The sequence below is a fragment of the Acipenser ruthenus genome, chromosome 12, assembly GCF_902713425.1.
Source record: "Acipenser ruthenus chromosome 12, fAciRut3.2 maternal haplotype, whole genome shotgun sequence".
NCBI lineage: Eukaryota > Metazoa > Chordata > Actinopteri > Acipenseriformes > Acipenseridae > Acipenser > Acipenser ruthenus.
The window spans coordinates 30,102,454-30,115,965 of NC_081200.1; the positions used below are offsets into that span (position 1 = coordinate 30,102,454).

Here is a 13,512-nt window from a genome sequence, read left to right on the forward strand (position 1 = left end):
ATATTTTAAATGTACTTTTCAGATGGTTTGGACAAACAGATGTATTTGAATATCTAAAGTTTTGAAATATAGCCTTTTAAAAAGTGGATAGGGCTTTTGTGTTATAAAATTGCAAATTTTTAATATTGTTATTGCCTTCATTCATTAAGGTCAACCTTACAATCAGCTAGCTATTTTAGCTTCCTCGAAAGGAGACCACCTCACAACAATTTTCTACTACTGCAGAAGTATTGCAGTCAAGTTTCCTTTTCCAGCTGCTTCTACCAACCTAGAGAAGGCTCTGTCTAAGGCTCTTGAGAGGTAAGAGAAACCATACAGCAGTAATATCGAGCACATAGCATGAAACTAATTTATACAGTTGTATCATAATATCTAAATGTTTTTTTTGAATATATTTTAAAGAGTTTTTATTTACTATTCCATACCTCCCATGTTAATAGTAAATCAAGATTTTCAAAAACCCACAGATGCATAGAACCTGTACATTTTAACTTATTCAAGAAATTAATATCTTCCTGATCCATAAACCACTGAAATCTTTTTGTTGTAGCCGGGATGAAATAAAGACCAAGTGGAGCGTATCAGACTTTGTCAAAGCCTTTGTTAAGTTTCACGGTCATGTGTATTTGAGCAAGAGCCTAGAAAAACTGAACCCCCTGAGAGAGAAGCTGGAGGAGCAATTTCAGGTATGATGACCATTTACAAAGAAGCTCTTTGAGTTGTGTGCTGGTTTTGTTATGTGGATTACTCTTCAGTAAGGGCTAAAGTGAACAGCTTGTGCATTTAACCATAGTGACATCTATTATTGTTATGATTTTCTTCAGAAAAAAGGCATCTTATTAGCTTTATTAACGCTGCTAGTCCTGTTTATTAATGTAAATATTCTAGATACAATGCTATAGATACATTTATGAATCCTGGTATCTTTTCTGAAGATGCCATTGTCTGATGGCAGCTAGGCCAGTGGCTCCCAACCTGTGGTCTGCGGCAAGTTGTCCGTGAGTAAACTCCAGGTGGTCCACAAACTCCCAAAAGTTACGCAGTTCATGCAAAAACCCATTTCTACACAATCACACGTTGTGCTACTATTATTACTAAGCAACACAACAAACAGCTTTAACCTCGTGATTATATAATTAAGATTGTATGTAGTCTGCATTTTCCCCTTTATCTGTTTTCTTGTATTATGGGTGTTTTTATAAATCAATATATATTACAGCTTCAATTGATGCAATACCAAGCATGGCCTTCAAAGCCGCCATTAACTGAAACCGCTTTCTAATGTGAAACAAATACTAACTAAATAACTTGCACATTATGAAGGTACATTTGTCTTGTCAAAATTAGACTCTTTTTTTTTTTTTAGCCAGCATTTATTTATTTATTTATTTTTATTTATTTTTTACATCTAGCATTCATGTAAATGCACATTTTTCTACTGTGCTCATTCTACTGCTTGTATTCGCTGTTCAGGGGGAAAAAAAAACGTAATCTGCATGTCCAAACCTTTTCGCTCCAAGTAGAAGTAGCGCACTGGATTTAAAGTGGATTTTTTGTCTGAATGACAAAAAAAAAAAAAAACTAAACATCAAAACCACAGTTTTAGTACTTTTAATTTTCAACAATATAAAATATGTGCTGCACAGTGTTTCCAGGGATATAAGAATGTACCTATTTCCAAACGTTTTTTGGAGCGGCTTGCTGCATATAGTAACAGATGTTAATGTGAAACAAAAAGAGGCTATATTTGTAGCTTGACTAGTGAACTGTACCTTGGTGTGAATGATCGATTTCAGCTCCATGCTGTTATATGGGTTTATTCTGCCAGGTTTAATCTCACAAGACTATGTCAAAAGCAAATGTTATTAACACTACTTCTGGAAATAATGTGTACAGTATGTTCTTTACGCTGTCATATTTAACAAACATGCAATAATGCTGTGTGCCACCAATCCTGTCAAAACACTAAATAGTACAACGAACAGAGAAACAATCGGATGTAATTTTTTAATTTTTATTGAGTGTTACATAAACATCTGAAAAACTGAAGTATGCATATATTATATATATATATATATATATATATATATATATATATATATATATATATATATATATATATATATATATATATATATATATAATGTAATATACTGTATGTATGTGTGTATGTATATATGTATATATATATATATATACTGTATATACAAAGATAAGCGGTAAACTGCCAGAGGTTAAAAAAAGTTTAGGTTACCAAAAACTGAAAAATAATGTACATTTCAGAGTTATACAAAAAGGCCTTTTTCAGGGAACAAGTAATGGGTTAACAACTTACAGCTGTTCTGCAGCAATGGAAGTAAATTAAGCCTTGAAAGTTGATGCTAACAATTCCTACAGGTGTCCCAACTTTTGTTGATTACTTACAAACCCTCTGTCTGTATAAAAGCAGTGTTGGAACAGACTGTGTTACTACACCCTCTTAAGCATTATTTGGACAGTATTGTACTGCAGGAAGTAGTATATTGCTCTCATAATAGCGAGAAAAAGGCAATTAACAAAGGAAGACAGACAGACCATTATAACCCTTAAGTGTAGGTCTTTCCTTTAGAGAAATTGCAAAGAAAGCCAAGGTGTCAGTGAGTACAGTTTCCTACACCATCAAAAGGCACTTGGAAACTAGAGGAAACTCTGACAGGAAGCCACAACAGAATCAGAGTCAACAGCTTGCGTGATAGGCGACTCACAGGACAACAGCTTCAAGCACAGTTTAACACTGGTCGAAGTAAGCAAGTCTCAGTTTCAACTGTGAAGAGAAGACTTCGAGCTGCAGGTTTGACAGGTCGAGTGGCAGTAAGAAAGCCATTGTTAAGATGGCAAAATAAGAAAAAGAGGCTTGCCTGGGCCATGAAGCACCGCCAGTGGACTACTGAAAACTGGAAGAAGGTCTTATGGACCGATGAATCAAAATTTGAAATCTTCGGTTCATCACGCAGGGTTTTTGTACGCCGTCGAGTAGGCGAAAGGATGGTTCCTCGGTGTGTGACACCAACTGTCAAACATGGAGGAGGAAGCGTGATGGTCTGGGGCTCTTTTGCTGGATCCAGAGTCGGCGACTTGCACAGAGTGAGTGGCACCCTGAACCAAAACTGCTACCACAGCATTTTGCAGCGCCATGCAATACCCTCTGGTATATGCCTAGTTGGTCAGGGGTTCATCCTACAGCAAGATAATGACCCAAAACATACCTCCAGGCTATGTCAGTACTACCTTAGAAGAAAAGAACAAGACGGTAGGCTTCAAATCATGGAATGGCCAGCACAGTCTCCAGACTTAAACCCCATTGAGCTGGTTTGGGATGAACTGGACAGAAAGGTGAAAGCAAAGCAACCTACAAGTGCAACACATTTGTGGGAACTTCTGCAACAGTGTTGGGAAGAACTTTCCGAAAAATATTTGATTTCCATTGTAGAAAGAATGCCACGAGTGAGTTCGGCAGTTATATCTGCAATAGGTGGCTACTTTGAGTCAAAAATTTAGATTAAATTTTGTTAAACAAAATGATTCCATGATTTCTTTTTTATCTCCAATTGTTTATTTGTTCTATGCTTTAATTTCAGAGTACATTGAGACGTTAAACTGCGTAAATTTCAATAAAAACTGGAAAAATTGAGGTGTTCTAAAACTTTTGACCGGTAGTGTATATATAGGAAGCTAGCTTTCACGGAGTACTTCTGTGCCATCTGATCCAAAACATCCACACCATATTTTGTTGCGTTGTAATAGTCCACGGTCTCTGGTATTTATTTTCACTAGTCCTGATGCTAATTGACTGACCCAAAGCAGCGCAGCTGGCAAGCAGGCGCCAGCCTTCAAAAGGCTGATTGAAAAACAATAGACTGTCAGTCATTCTCTCAGGCAGAGTAGAGACTAATCTAATTACAGCTAAACACATTGCGGATTGGTAAATAAAAATAATAAAGTAGAATACCGTTCTGTATAATGAAAATACAGTTGTTTTATGTGTGGCCGTCAATGTGACTGCTCCCGGGGCTTTTAGGTATAATGTAATATATCCTTTATTTCTGCACTCCCGTGTTTCATACTTTGTGAGAATATTTAATACATACAGACAGAGGTACACGAACGCACAGCCCCATATATGTTACATGAATGGAGAAAATTACATTTTAAAACCAAAAACTGGCAAAATGACCGCCGCGGGGCTTGCAGTGTTAATTTTGCACATCACCCACAAGACGTGGTAAACATCCTATACCCTCTCCAATCAGTTTAGTTTTTCAAATTGCTTCCCATCCAGCTAGTCTTCATAATCGGGTGTTTTTTTTTTTTTTTGTCATATGTACATCGAGCGAAGTTGGCGAATAATAAATTTCATTAGAAATGGATAGATTTAATTTTCTACACGAGGTAACTGTTGCAGGGACCAGCACTGGTATTTACATTTACTGGATCTGAGGACGACCCAAGCCCCAGTGCATTATTTTATTTATTATTTATTTCTTAGCAGACTCCCTTACCCAGGGCAATTTACAGTTGTATACAAAAAATACATATCAAGAATTACAGTACAATTAAGAGCAAGATACAAAATACAATGACTAATAAGAGCATTTGTCAAACAAAACTCTTAAACCTGCAACATTCATGGGGTTTCCATGTAGGTAAATTTACATGTAAAATGGCGATATGCAAGCACGTTTGGGAGAATTACTCGTGTAAATCAGGTTTGTGACCGAAAAAACGTCCAAAGAGAGGGATAGGGAAAATCTCATTTACTCGTGTAAATGACGAAAAGCACGGGAAAATCATGCCCAGTTTCGCACGGAAACCTGCATTTCACGTGTAAATGTTAATGAGTGTGTTTATCCTTAACTATACATATTGCAAGGGAGCAGGTCAGTTGTTACTGTGGATTCCAAGACTGCAGAAAGTAGTGGCTGATGGGCGATTTTTATGGTTAGCAGTGGTGTAGTTCACCTTGATAATGCAGACAGCTTTTTTTTTTTTTTATAGTTTTTTGCTGTGTTTGGTCTGGTCATGTTGTATATGTCTTGTGGGTTTACAGTTCTGTATAAAACCACTTGCCATGAACAGTGTTATGCCCTTGTTATAGTATTAAAGCAGCTGTCTGAGAATACCCTTGCTGTAAAAAATGTTAAACACTAGAGCAAGTGAGCTGCTTAAATGTCTAACTGAATTAATTCCCATCCTTTTTCTGATCCCAGCTATGTCTCAAGACAACGCGTGTCTGCCCTCCACATTAATAAATATAGTTGGTGGACTTGATGTCATGAGCCAGCTCGATCGCCCAAAACAGCGCAACAACATCCAACAAGTTGTTGATGCCCTCTCAGAACTGACCAAATAAAATTGCAAATCAATGTTTTGATTGTTTCATTTGTTTGCATCATTAATATTTAACACAACAGTAAATCCAACACAACTTAAAAGAAAGGAGAGAATCTCTGACAGCACGAGCCTCCTCAGATTGCTGCTGTCCATTTGAAACTGGCGGCTGAGGTAACCTGCACAGTTGCCAAGACCGCTTATAGTAAGCGGTATTGGGCTTGTTGTTTGAGAATCGCGGGTTGCAATTTGCATTAACACCCATACTCTAACATGGATTTGCTTGTTTTGAAAGGCAGTGCTGCGCTTCAGCCTGTTTCCGTCCGTTTCAAGTGCCCACTACCCGTATTTGCCGAAGTGTGGTGTTGAATGCTTCTTCAGGAGCTGTCAGCCGTCTGGACGGGTAGGGTTTCTAAGCCAGGGTAGTATACGCAGCATCACCTGATCCCCTATATGCTGTATTGCCTGAAATGGAAATAGTATAGAATGCCTCCGCCAGTTTTCAGCCATGGTGATCTGCAGTACCTGTTGGTCAGTTTCATTTTATACTTGAGTTCATTTTTAATTAATGAGTCGCAAGATAAATTAGTATTTATTACTAATCACATGGCACCCCACTAATGACATTTGAAAAACAATGTGGGCAAGAGCACATTATTAACCAACCAAGCACAAGGTATTTTTGCTTTATTACAGCAGTTTAGATTCACTCGTGTACTAGTTTTCTGCGCATGGAAACCACATTTTCACAAAATTTTACTAGTTATCTTCAAAAACAGCACGAGTACTTTACGCATAGCTAATTTACATATCAACCTCCACCTTTCCCATTAATTTGAATGACGTTGGGTGAAAAGCCCGGTTTACTTGAGTAAAATAAACTGAGCAACTGGAAACCCAAAAATGCATTTTACACAAGACATTTTTTTTGAGCAAATGTCTCAAGCTAAAAAAAAAAAACATGCATGGAAACCCCGTGATTGAGATGCCATTTATCTACAAAGATTTCAGAATGTGAAAAAAAAAAAAAAATGTAAACAAAAGAAACAGGAACTTTGCCATCCGCAACTTTCAATGCTCAGAATGACAACATACCTTGCTGCTCTGGTAGCGAATATAAATACTTTACTTTCTACATGTACTTATACATATACACAAACATTAATTTCAAAATGCTGTTGTGAAAAAATGCACAAGTGGTCCATGGGAAAAATCCATACACCAAGGAAAAAGGTTGGGAACCACCGAGCTAGAACATTGGACTGAGTTTGAACTACAATGTCTTTCAAATTTGAAGAATAAAATACAAGCGAAGAACCAACATACTATACATTTTTTTTTTTTTTTTTTTAATTTGTATTTCTTAATGCATCAAAATACAGATATTGAATGCTATATCCTGACATGGATTGACTCAAGTTTATTACACAAGATATTACATATGTATGCTACATGTATATAAAATCTGCAGTATTTAATTTATTTTATAATGTTTTTTGCTTATTTTCATTTTTTTTTTTTTTTTTGTATCCTATTTATTGCAGAAACTTATTCTTCAGAAGGCGTTCAGCTCACAGCAACTTGTTCACATCACTGTAATTAACCTGTTTGAACTGCATCACTTGCGAGACTTCAGCAGTGAGACTGATGATCATAGCTATAGTCAGGATGAACAGCTCAGCTGGATCCAGCTATTGGCACTTTTTAGTAAGTAATTTTATCATAATAAATATATTAAAAAATCTTGCTGGTAAGTTCAGGTTTTGGTACTAAATTGCACTAATCAATTTCCCTGCTTTATCTTTACTTTTAAGTTAAATCGCTACTCACTGGAAATGTTCATATGGTTTCAATGAGCTAGATGTGTTAACATTGAGAGGGGGAGTGGGAGTGGTGTTAGACATTCACCCTGCATGTTTCTAGTTTATTTCTAGCAAATTAACATTTGGTTTGTTTGTTTGTTTGTTTGTTTGTTTGTTTTTTATTTTATTTATTTTTGTATTATAAAGTGTCTTTCCTTGGAGTCATGTGCAGTCGAGCATTGCTGAATAAGAATCTGGAGGAAACATTAGGTGAATGTCCTCTCCCAGCTATCAAGGTTTCCTTGGATTGGATGAAGCTTAGACCTGTGTTCCATGAGAGTTCTGTAAATGAAAGACAGCAGTAAGTATTTAAAAATTTGACTGACAGGAGTAGTAGTGTGTTTATTATTTTTTTTAATTTATTTTTTTTAATAGACAATGCAAGTGTATTAGCATGTTAAAGTATTTTTTTTTTTCTTTTAATATAGTATTTGGCCATGGCTGGTTTCTCTCTTGAACAGTTTTCAGCCAAAGGAAGATGATGTTTCTGGGACCTCAGGTATACAACTGCTTTATTATTATTATTATTATTATTATTATTATTATTATTTAGACGTGACTTAACATCAGATTATGACACTAGAAAATAAATATTTCAATGCATATTTTCAGATAATTCAAGAGAGATTTTGCAGTTGTTAAACATGTTTTAACTTTTTAAAAAATGTTTTTCAGAAACCCCTCTCCCAGAAGAATTTGAGCTGCAGGGGTTCTTGGCCCTCAGACCTGCACTCAGGTGAGTGCCTTAAAACTCATGTTTTGAACGGGGGAATTTAAAGGGGCCATACACTACGGAGCAAATAGCATTTGAAATTTCCAATTTGGTGTATAAAGTTAATTTATGCCTTTTTTTCAATCTGCCACTGGGAATAAATTGAATGTGATTTACAATCAATCCCACTGGTTTTCAGTGGAAGAATGGTGATTTGAAATTGGACATTATGAGTTTGTAATGTCGTCTGAGATGTTTTGTGCCGGCCCTGTCCCTCTGATAGAGGATGTGACATTCTAATGCTAATGGCGCACCTATGACATGGCTAGACTCTGACCAAAAATATAGTTGGGAGAACAGTGTATATGGTTTCTACCAGCAGAAATGTATTGTAACATATTGCATTATGTCTTCATTTGACATACCTGCATGACTCTGAATGTCTGTTATCTTTGGTGATCCAAGTTCATAAAGGGAGAGCACAGTCAATGTGACCTTTGCCAGATATGTTTGGGACCAGGTTGAATCCTTCTCTTCTGATGAAAACCGTGCCAGTCTGACTGGCCACAGATAGCTGAGACGGAGTTGTTTCTAGTGCCAGATGGAAACAAGGCATTATAACCTGCTCCTCTTTTTTATTAACCCTTTAAGGACAAGAAACAAGTATTTGTATTTGGCCTTAAGTAGGTCAGGAGGACTGGAAGGACTAATCTGAGTATAAAATCAATAACTATGTACCCCAGCCTACAGCTGTAGTAGGGTATAATTAACTTGAATGCTGTTGCTAATCACCCAAGACCACATATAATTGGTCAATAGAAACCAAATGGTAGCAACTTCCAGACACGCAATAATGACTGATTTTCTATGCTCTGGAGAAAATAGAATACTGTAGTTTCTTTTTATTTTAATTAATTCTCAACAAATACAATGTGTTAAGTAACTTATGTTTTATTATTTCTTGTGAGTAGTTGCATAGATAGGAGAAAATATACATATTAGTATTAAATCCTGTATGAAAGTACAGTAGATAATGGCTGGTGTATATGCGTTCGTCTCAGGTTTTCTTTTTAATTTAACAGGTATTTTTTGGAATTCCCATTGTCAATTTCACTTCGTGCCAGGTAAGATAATAGCGTTTAACTAGTGCTGCTGCTTTTCTGACTGCTGTCAAAAAACTGGTATTAAAGTACAGGATGACTGCTTCAGTTTAAGGTATGACTCGAGTTGACATGTTGAAGTATATGGAAGTTTGCTATATGGGCTTTACCATTTTAAAAAGTAACAGCAGTCCCAAGTCAACTTGTTTTTCTGTAGTGCTGTGATGGGCATGTACAGCTATGGCCAAAAGTTTAGCATCACCAAGAATTTTAGGATTGAGACAAACTTAAAAATATATATATATATATATATATATATATATATACCCCCTTTCACCTTTTGTTGCCTTATAGCCTGGAATTAAAAGTTTTTTTTTATTTATTTATCTACACATCCTACCCCACGACTTCCAAGTGAAAAAAAATATTCTAGAAATTTGTAGAAAATTAATTAAAAATAAAAAGTGTCCACCCCCCTTGTAATAGCAATCCTAAATTAGCTCAGGTGTAACCAATCGCCTTCAAAATCACACACCAAGTTAAGTGGCCTCCACCTGTGTTAAATTGTAGTGATTCACATAAATTCAACAGTCCCTGTATGTTCCCTCTGCTGGTTAGTGCATTTCAAAGCAAAGACTCAACCATTAGTACCAAGGCGCTTTCAAAAGAAGTCCGGGACAAAGTTGTTGAAAAGAACAGATCAGGGGATGGATATAAAAAAAATATCAAAGGCCTTGAATATCCCTTGGAGCACAGTCAAGACGATTATTAAGAAGTGGAAGGTGTATGGCATCACCAAGACCCTGCCTAGATCAGACCGTCCCTCCAAACTGGGTGACCGAGCAAGAAGGAGACTGATCAGAGAGGCTGCCAAGAGGCCAATGGCAGCTTTGCAAGAGCTACAGGCTTTTCTGGCCAAGACTGGTCAAAGTGTGCATGTGACAGCAATATCCCAAGCATGTCACAAATCTGGCCTGTATGGTAGGGTGGCAAGAAGGAAACCATTACTCCAGAAAGCCCACCTTGAATCCCGTTTTGAAGTATGCAAAAAACACTCGGGTGATTCTGTAGCCATGTGGCAAAGTTTTGTGGTCTGACGAAACTAAAATGGAACTTTTTGGCCTAAATGCAAAGCGTTATGTTTGGCGCAAACCCAACACAGTGCATCACCCAAAGAACACCACCCCTACTGTGAAGCATGGTGGTGGCAGCATCATGTTATGGGGATGTTTCTCGTCGTCAGGGACTGAGGCACTTGTCAGGATAGAAGGGGAAATGAATGGAGCAAAGTACAGGGAAGTCCTTGAGGAAAACCTGCTTCCCTCTGCAAGAAAGCTGAAACTGGGACGGAAGTTCACCTTTCAGCATGACAATGACCCAAAGCACACAGCCAAAGCTACACTGGAGTGGCTAAGGAACAAAAAGGTAAATGTCCTTGAGTGGCCCAGTCAGAGCCCTGCCCTAAATCCAATCGAAAATTTGTGGCATGACTTGAAGATATCTGTCCATCAGCGCTTCCCAAGGAACTTGACAGAGCTTGAACAGTTTTGTAAAGAAGAATGATCAAATATTGCCAAATCTAGGTGTGCAAAGTTGGTAGAGACCTATCCCAACAGACTCACAGCTGTAATTGCTGCCAAAGGTGCTTCCACCAAGTATTAACTCGGGGGTGGAGATCTTTCAGTTTTGTATTTAATATATAATTTTTTCTCAAACTTTTTTCCCCTTAACATTGTGGAGTATTGTGTGTAGATAAGTGGAAAAAAATCCTCATTTAAATGCATGAAACTCTGAGGCACTGACACAACAAAATGTGAAAAATTTAAAGGGAGTGTAGACTTTCTATAGGCACTGTGTGTGTGTGTCTATATATATATATATATATATATATATATATATATATATATATATATATATATATATATATATATATATATATATATACAGATGTGCTCAAATTTGTTGGTACCCCTCCACAAAAATCGAAGAATGCACAATTTTCTCTGAAATAACTTGAAACTGACAAAAGTAATTGGCATCCACCATTGTTTATTCCATATTTAATAGAAATCAGACTTTGCTTTTGATTTTTTATTCAACATAATATTGTAAATAATAAAACAAATGAAAATGGCATGGACAAAAATGATGGGACCCTTAACCTAATATTTTGTTGCACAACCTTTAGAGGCAATCACTGCAATCAAATGTTTTCTGTAGCTCTCAATGAGACTTCTGCACCTGTTAACAGGTAGTTTGGCCCACTCTTCCTGAGCAAACTGCTCCAGCTGTCTCAGGTTTGATGGGTGCCTTCTCCAGACTGCAAGTTTCAGCTCTTTCCATAGATGTTCGATAGGATTCAGATCAGGACTCATAGAAGGCCACTTCAGAATAGTCCAATGTTTTGTTCTTATCCATTCTTGGGTGCTTTTAGCTGTGTGTTTTGGGTCATTATCCTGTTGGAGGACCCATGACCTGCGACTGAGACAGAGCTTTCTGACACTGGGCAGTACGTTTCGCTCCAGAATGCCTTGATAGTCTTGAGATTTCATTGTGCCCTGCACAGATTCAAGGCACCTTGTGCCAGGCGCAGCAAAGCAGCCCCAAAACATAACCGAGCCTCCATATTTCACTGTAGGTATGGTGTTCTTTTCATTTTTTCATCTGTGAACATAGAGCTGATGTGACTTGCCAAAATGCTCCAGTTTTGACTCATCTGTCCAAAGGACATTCTCCCAGAAGGATTGTGGCTTGTCAATATGCATTTTAGCAAATTCCAGTCTGGCTTTTTTATGTTTTTCTTTCAAAAGTGGAGTCCTCCTGGGTCTTCTTCCATGGAGCCCACTTTTCCTCAAAAAGCAACGGATGGTGCGATCAGAAACTGACGTACCTTCCCTTTGGAGTTCAGCTTGTATCTCTTTGGCAGTTATCCTTGGTTCTTTTTCTACCATTCGCACTATCCTTCTGTTCAATCTGGGGTCGATTTTCCTCTTGCGGCTGCGCCCAGGGAGGTTGGCTACAGTTCCATGGACCTTAAACTTCTTAATAATATTTGCAACTGTTGTCACAGGAACATCAAGCTGCTTGGAGATGGTCTTGTAGCCTTTACCTTTACCATGCTTGTCTATTATTTTCTTTCTGATCTCCTCAGACAACTCTCTCCTTTGCTTTCTCTGGTCCATGTTCAGTGTGGTGCACACAATGATACCAAACAGCACAGTGACTACTTTTCTCCATTTAAATAGGCTGAATGACTGATTACAAGATTGGAGACATGTGTGATACTAATTAAAGAAACTAATTTAGTTTGAAATATCACTATAATCCAGTTATTTATTATCTTTTCTAAGGGGTACCAACAAATGTGTCCAGGCCATTTTAGAACACACACACACATACAGTTGTAGTTCAATGTTTACGTAAAATTTATAATTTCTAGAAATTTCTTGAAAACAAATTATTTATAGGTAAAATCTTTTGTAGCAAAAGTTTTGCTTTTCTGGATGAGGAAAAAGTTAGACATAGATGTGTGAAATTTATTTCAGCAATTTTCTAGCAAAACTCCAAAAATGTCAAAAGTATGAAATGAATAGCTAGTTGAGGCACCTTTAGCAATAATAACCTATTTTTTAAACGATTAGGATATTTGCCAATGACTTTTTGGCATGATTATTTAGTTATTATTAACTTTTTTCTCACAATTCTTCTACTTGTTCTTGGTGAAAGAACCTTCTTTCTTCCAGACCGAGGGAGTGTTGTGACAGTATCATGAGTCTTGTACTTCTTGATAATAGAAACAATAGTTGAAATTCGGATTCTCAAATGCTTGGAAATCTTCTCGTATCTTTCTCCAGCTTTATGACAATACATTTTCTGCCTAAGGTCTTCAGATAGCGCTTTACTTTTTCCCATGTTGACTTATTGGTAATTACAGCAACCATCCTATGCTTAACTCTTTTATACTCTCTAGGAATGTTCACCTGCAATCCCAGCATTTTCTAGAATTAGGTTCTGCATTATCATATTGAAATTTGTAGGACCTTCTAGACAATAATATCATAGCATCAAAGGGTATGAAATACTTTTGAATGAGCATTTTTGGAGATTTCTTATTTTTTTTTTTAAATAAAATAATAAATTCTCATCCATAAAAGCAAAACTTTTGCTACACAAGATTTTTTTTCTAAAACTCTTTGTTTTTGAGATTTCTACAAATTACAAACATCCATTGGGGTATGTAAACCTTTCACTTTAAGTGTGTGTGTAATATTAATATATATATATATATATATATATATATATATATATATATATATATATATATATATTCATTTATAATTAAATGAAAGTAATTTAGATATTTTAACATCATGTAATCCAAGAAAGTACAAAATCATATTGTAAACGTCTACCAGAAGCCATAATAGTAGTACATTATTGCATGTTTTATATTTCAAATTGTCAAATTTTG

The 13,512-nt window shown here is 36.5% G+C and overlaps 1 protein-coding gene across 7 annotated transcripts in view; it reads left to right on the top strand.

Annotated features, from left to right (window-relative positions):
- smg7 (SMG7 nonsense mediated mRNA decay factor) overlaps positions 1-13,512 on the top strand; it is a 48,307-nt gene that overhangs the window by 23,672 nt on the left and 11,123 nt on the right. For 4 of the 7 annotated variants that reach the window (XM_059034800.1, XM_059034803.1, XM_059034802.1 and 1 more), the window contains exons 7-13: positions 150-300; positions 551-686; positions 6,912-7,074; positions 7,377-7,530; positions 7,658-7,728; positions 7,905-7,965; positions 9,024-9,065. In XM_059034800.1, coding sequence (XP_058890783.1) covers positions 150-300; positions 551-686; positions 6,912-7,074; positions 7,377-7,530; positions 7,658-7,728; positions 7,905-7,965; positions 9,024-9,065 — 778 coding nt within the window. The remainder of the gene's footprint in view (positions 1-149; positions 301-550; positions 687-6,911; positions 7,075-7,376; positions 7,531-7,657; positions 7,729-7,904; positions 7,966-9,023; positions 9,066-13,512) is intronic. The other 3 variants (XM_059034801.1, XM_059034805.1, XM_059034806.1) reach the window with 1 other exon arrangement.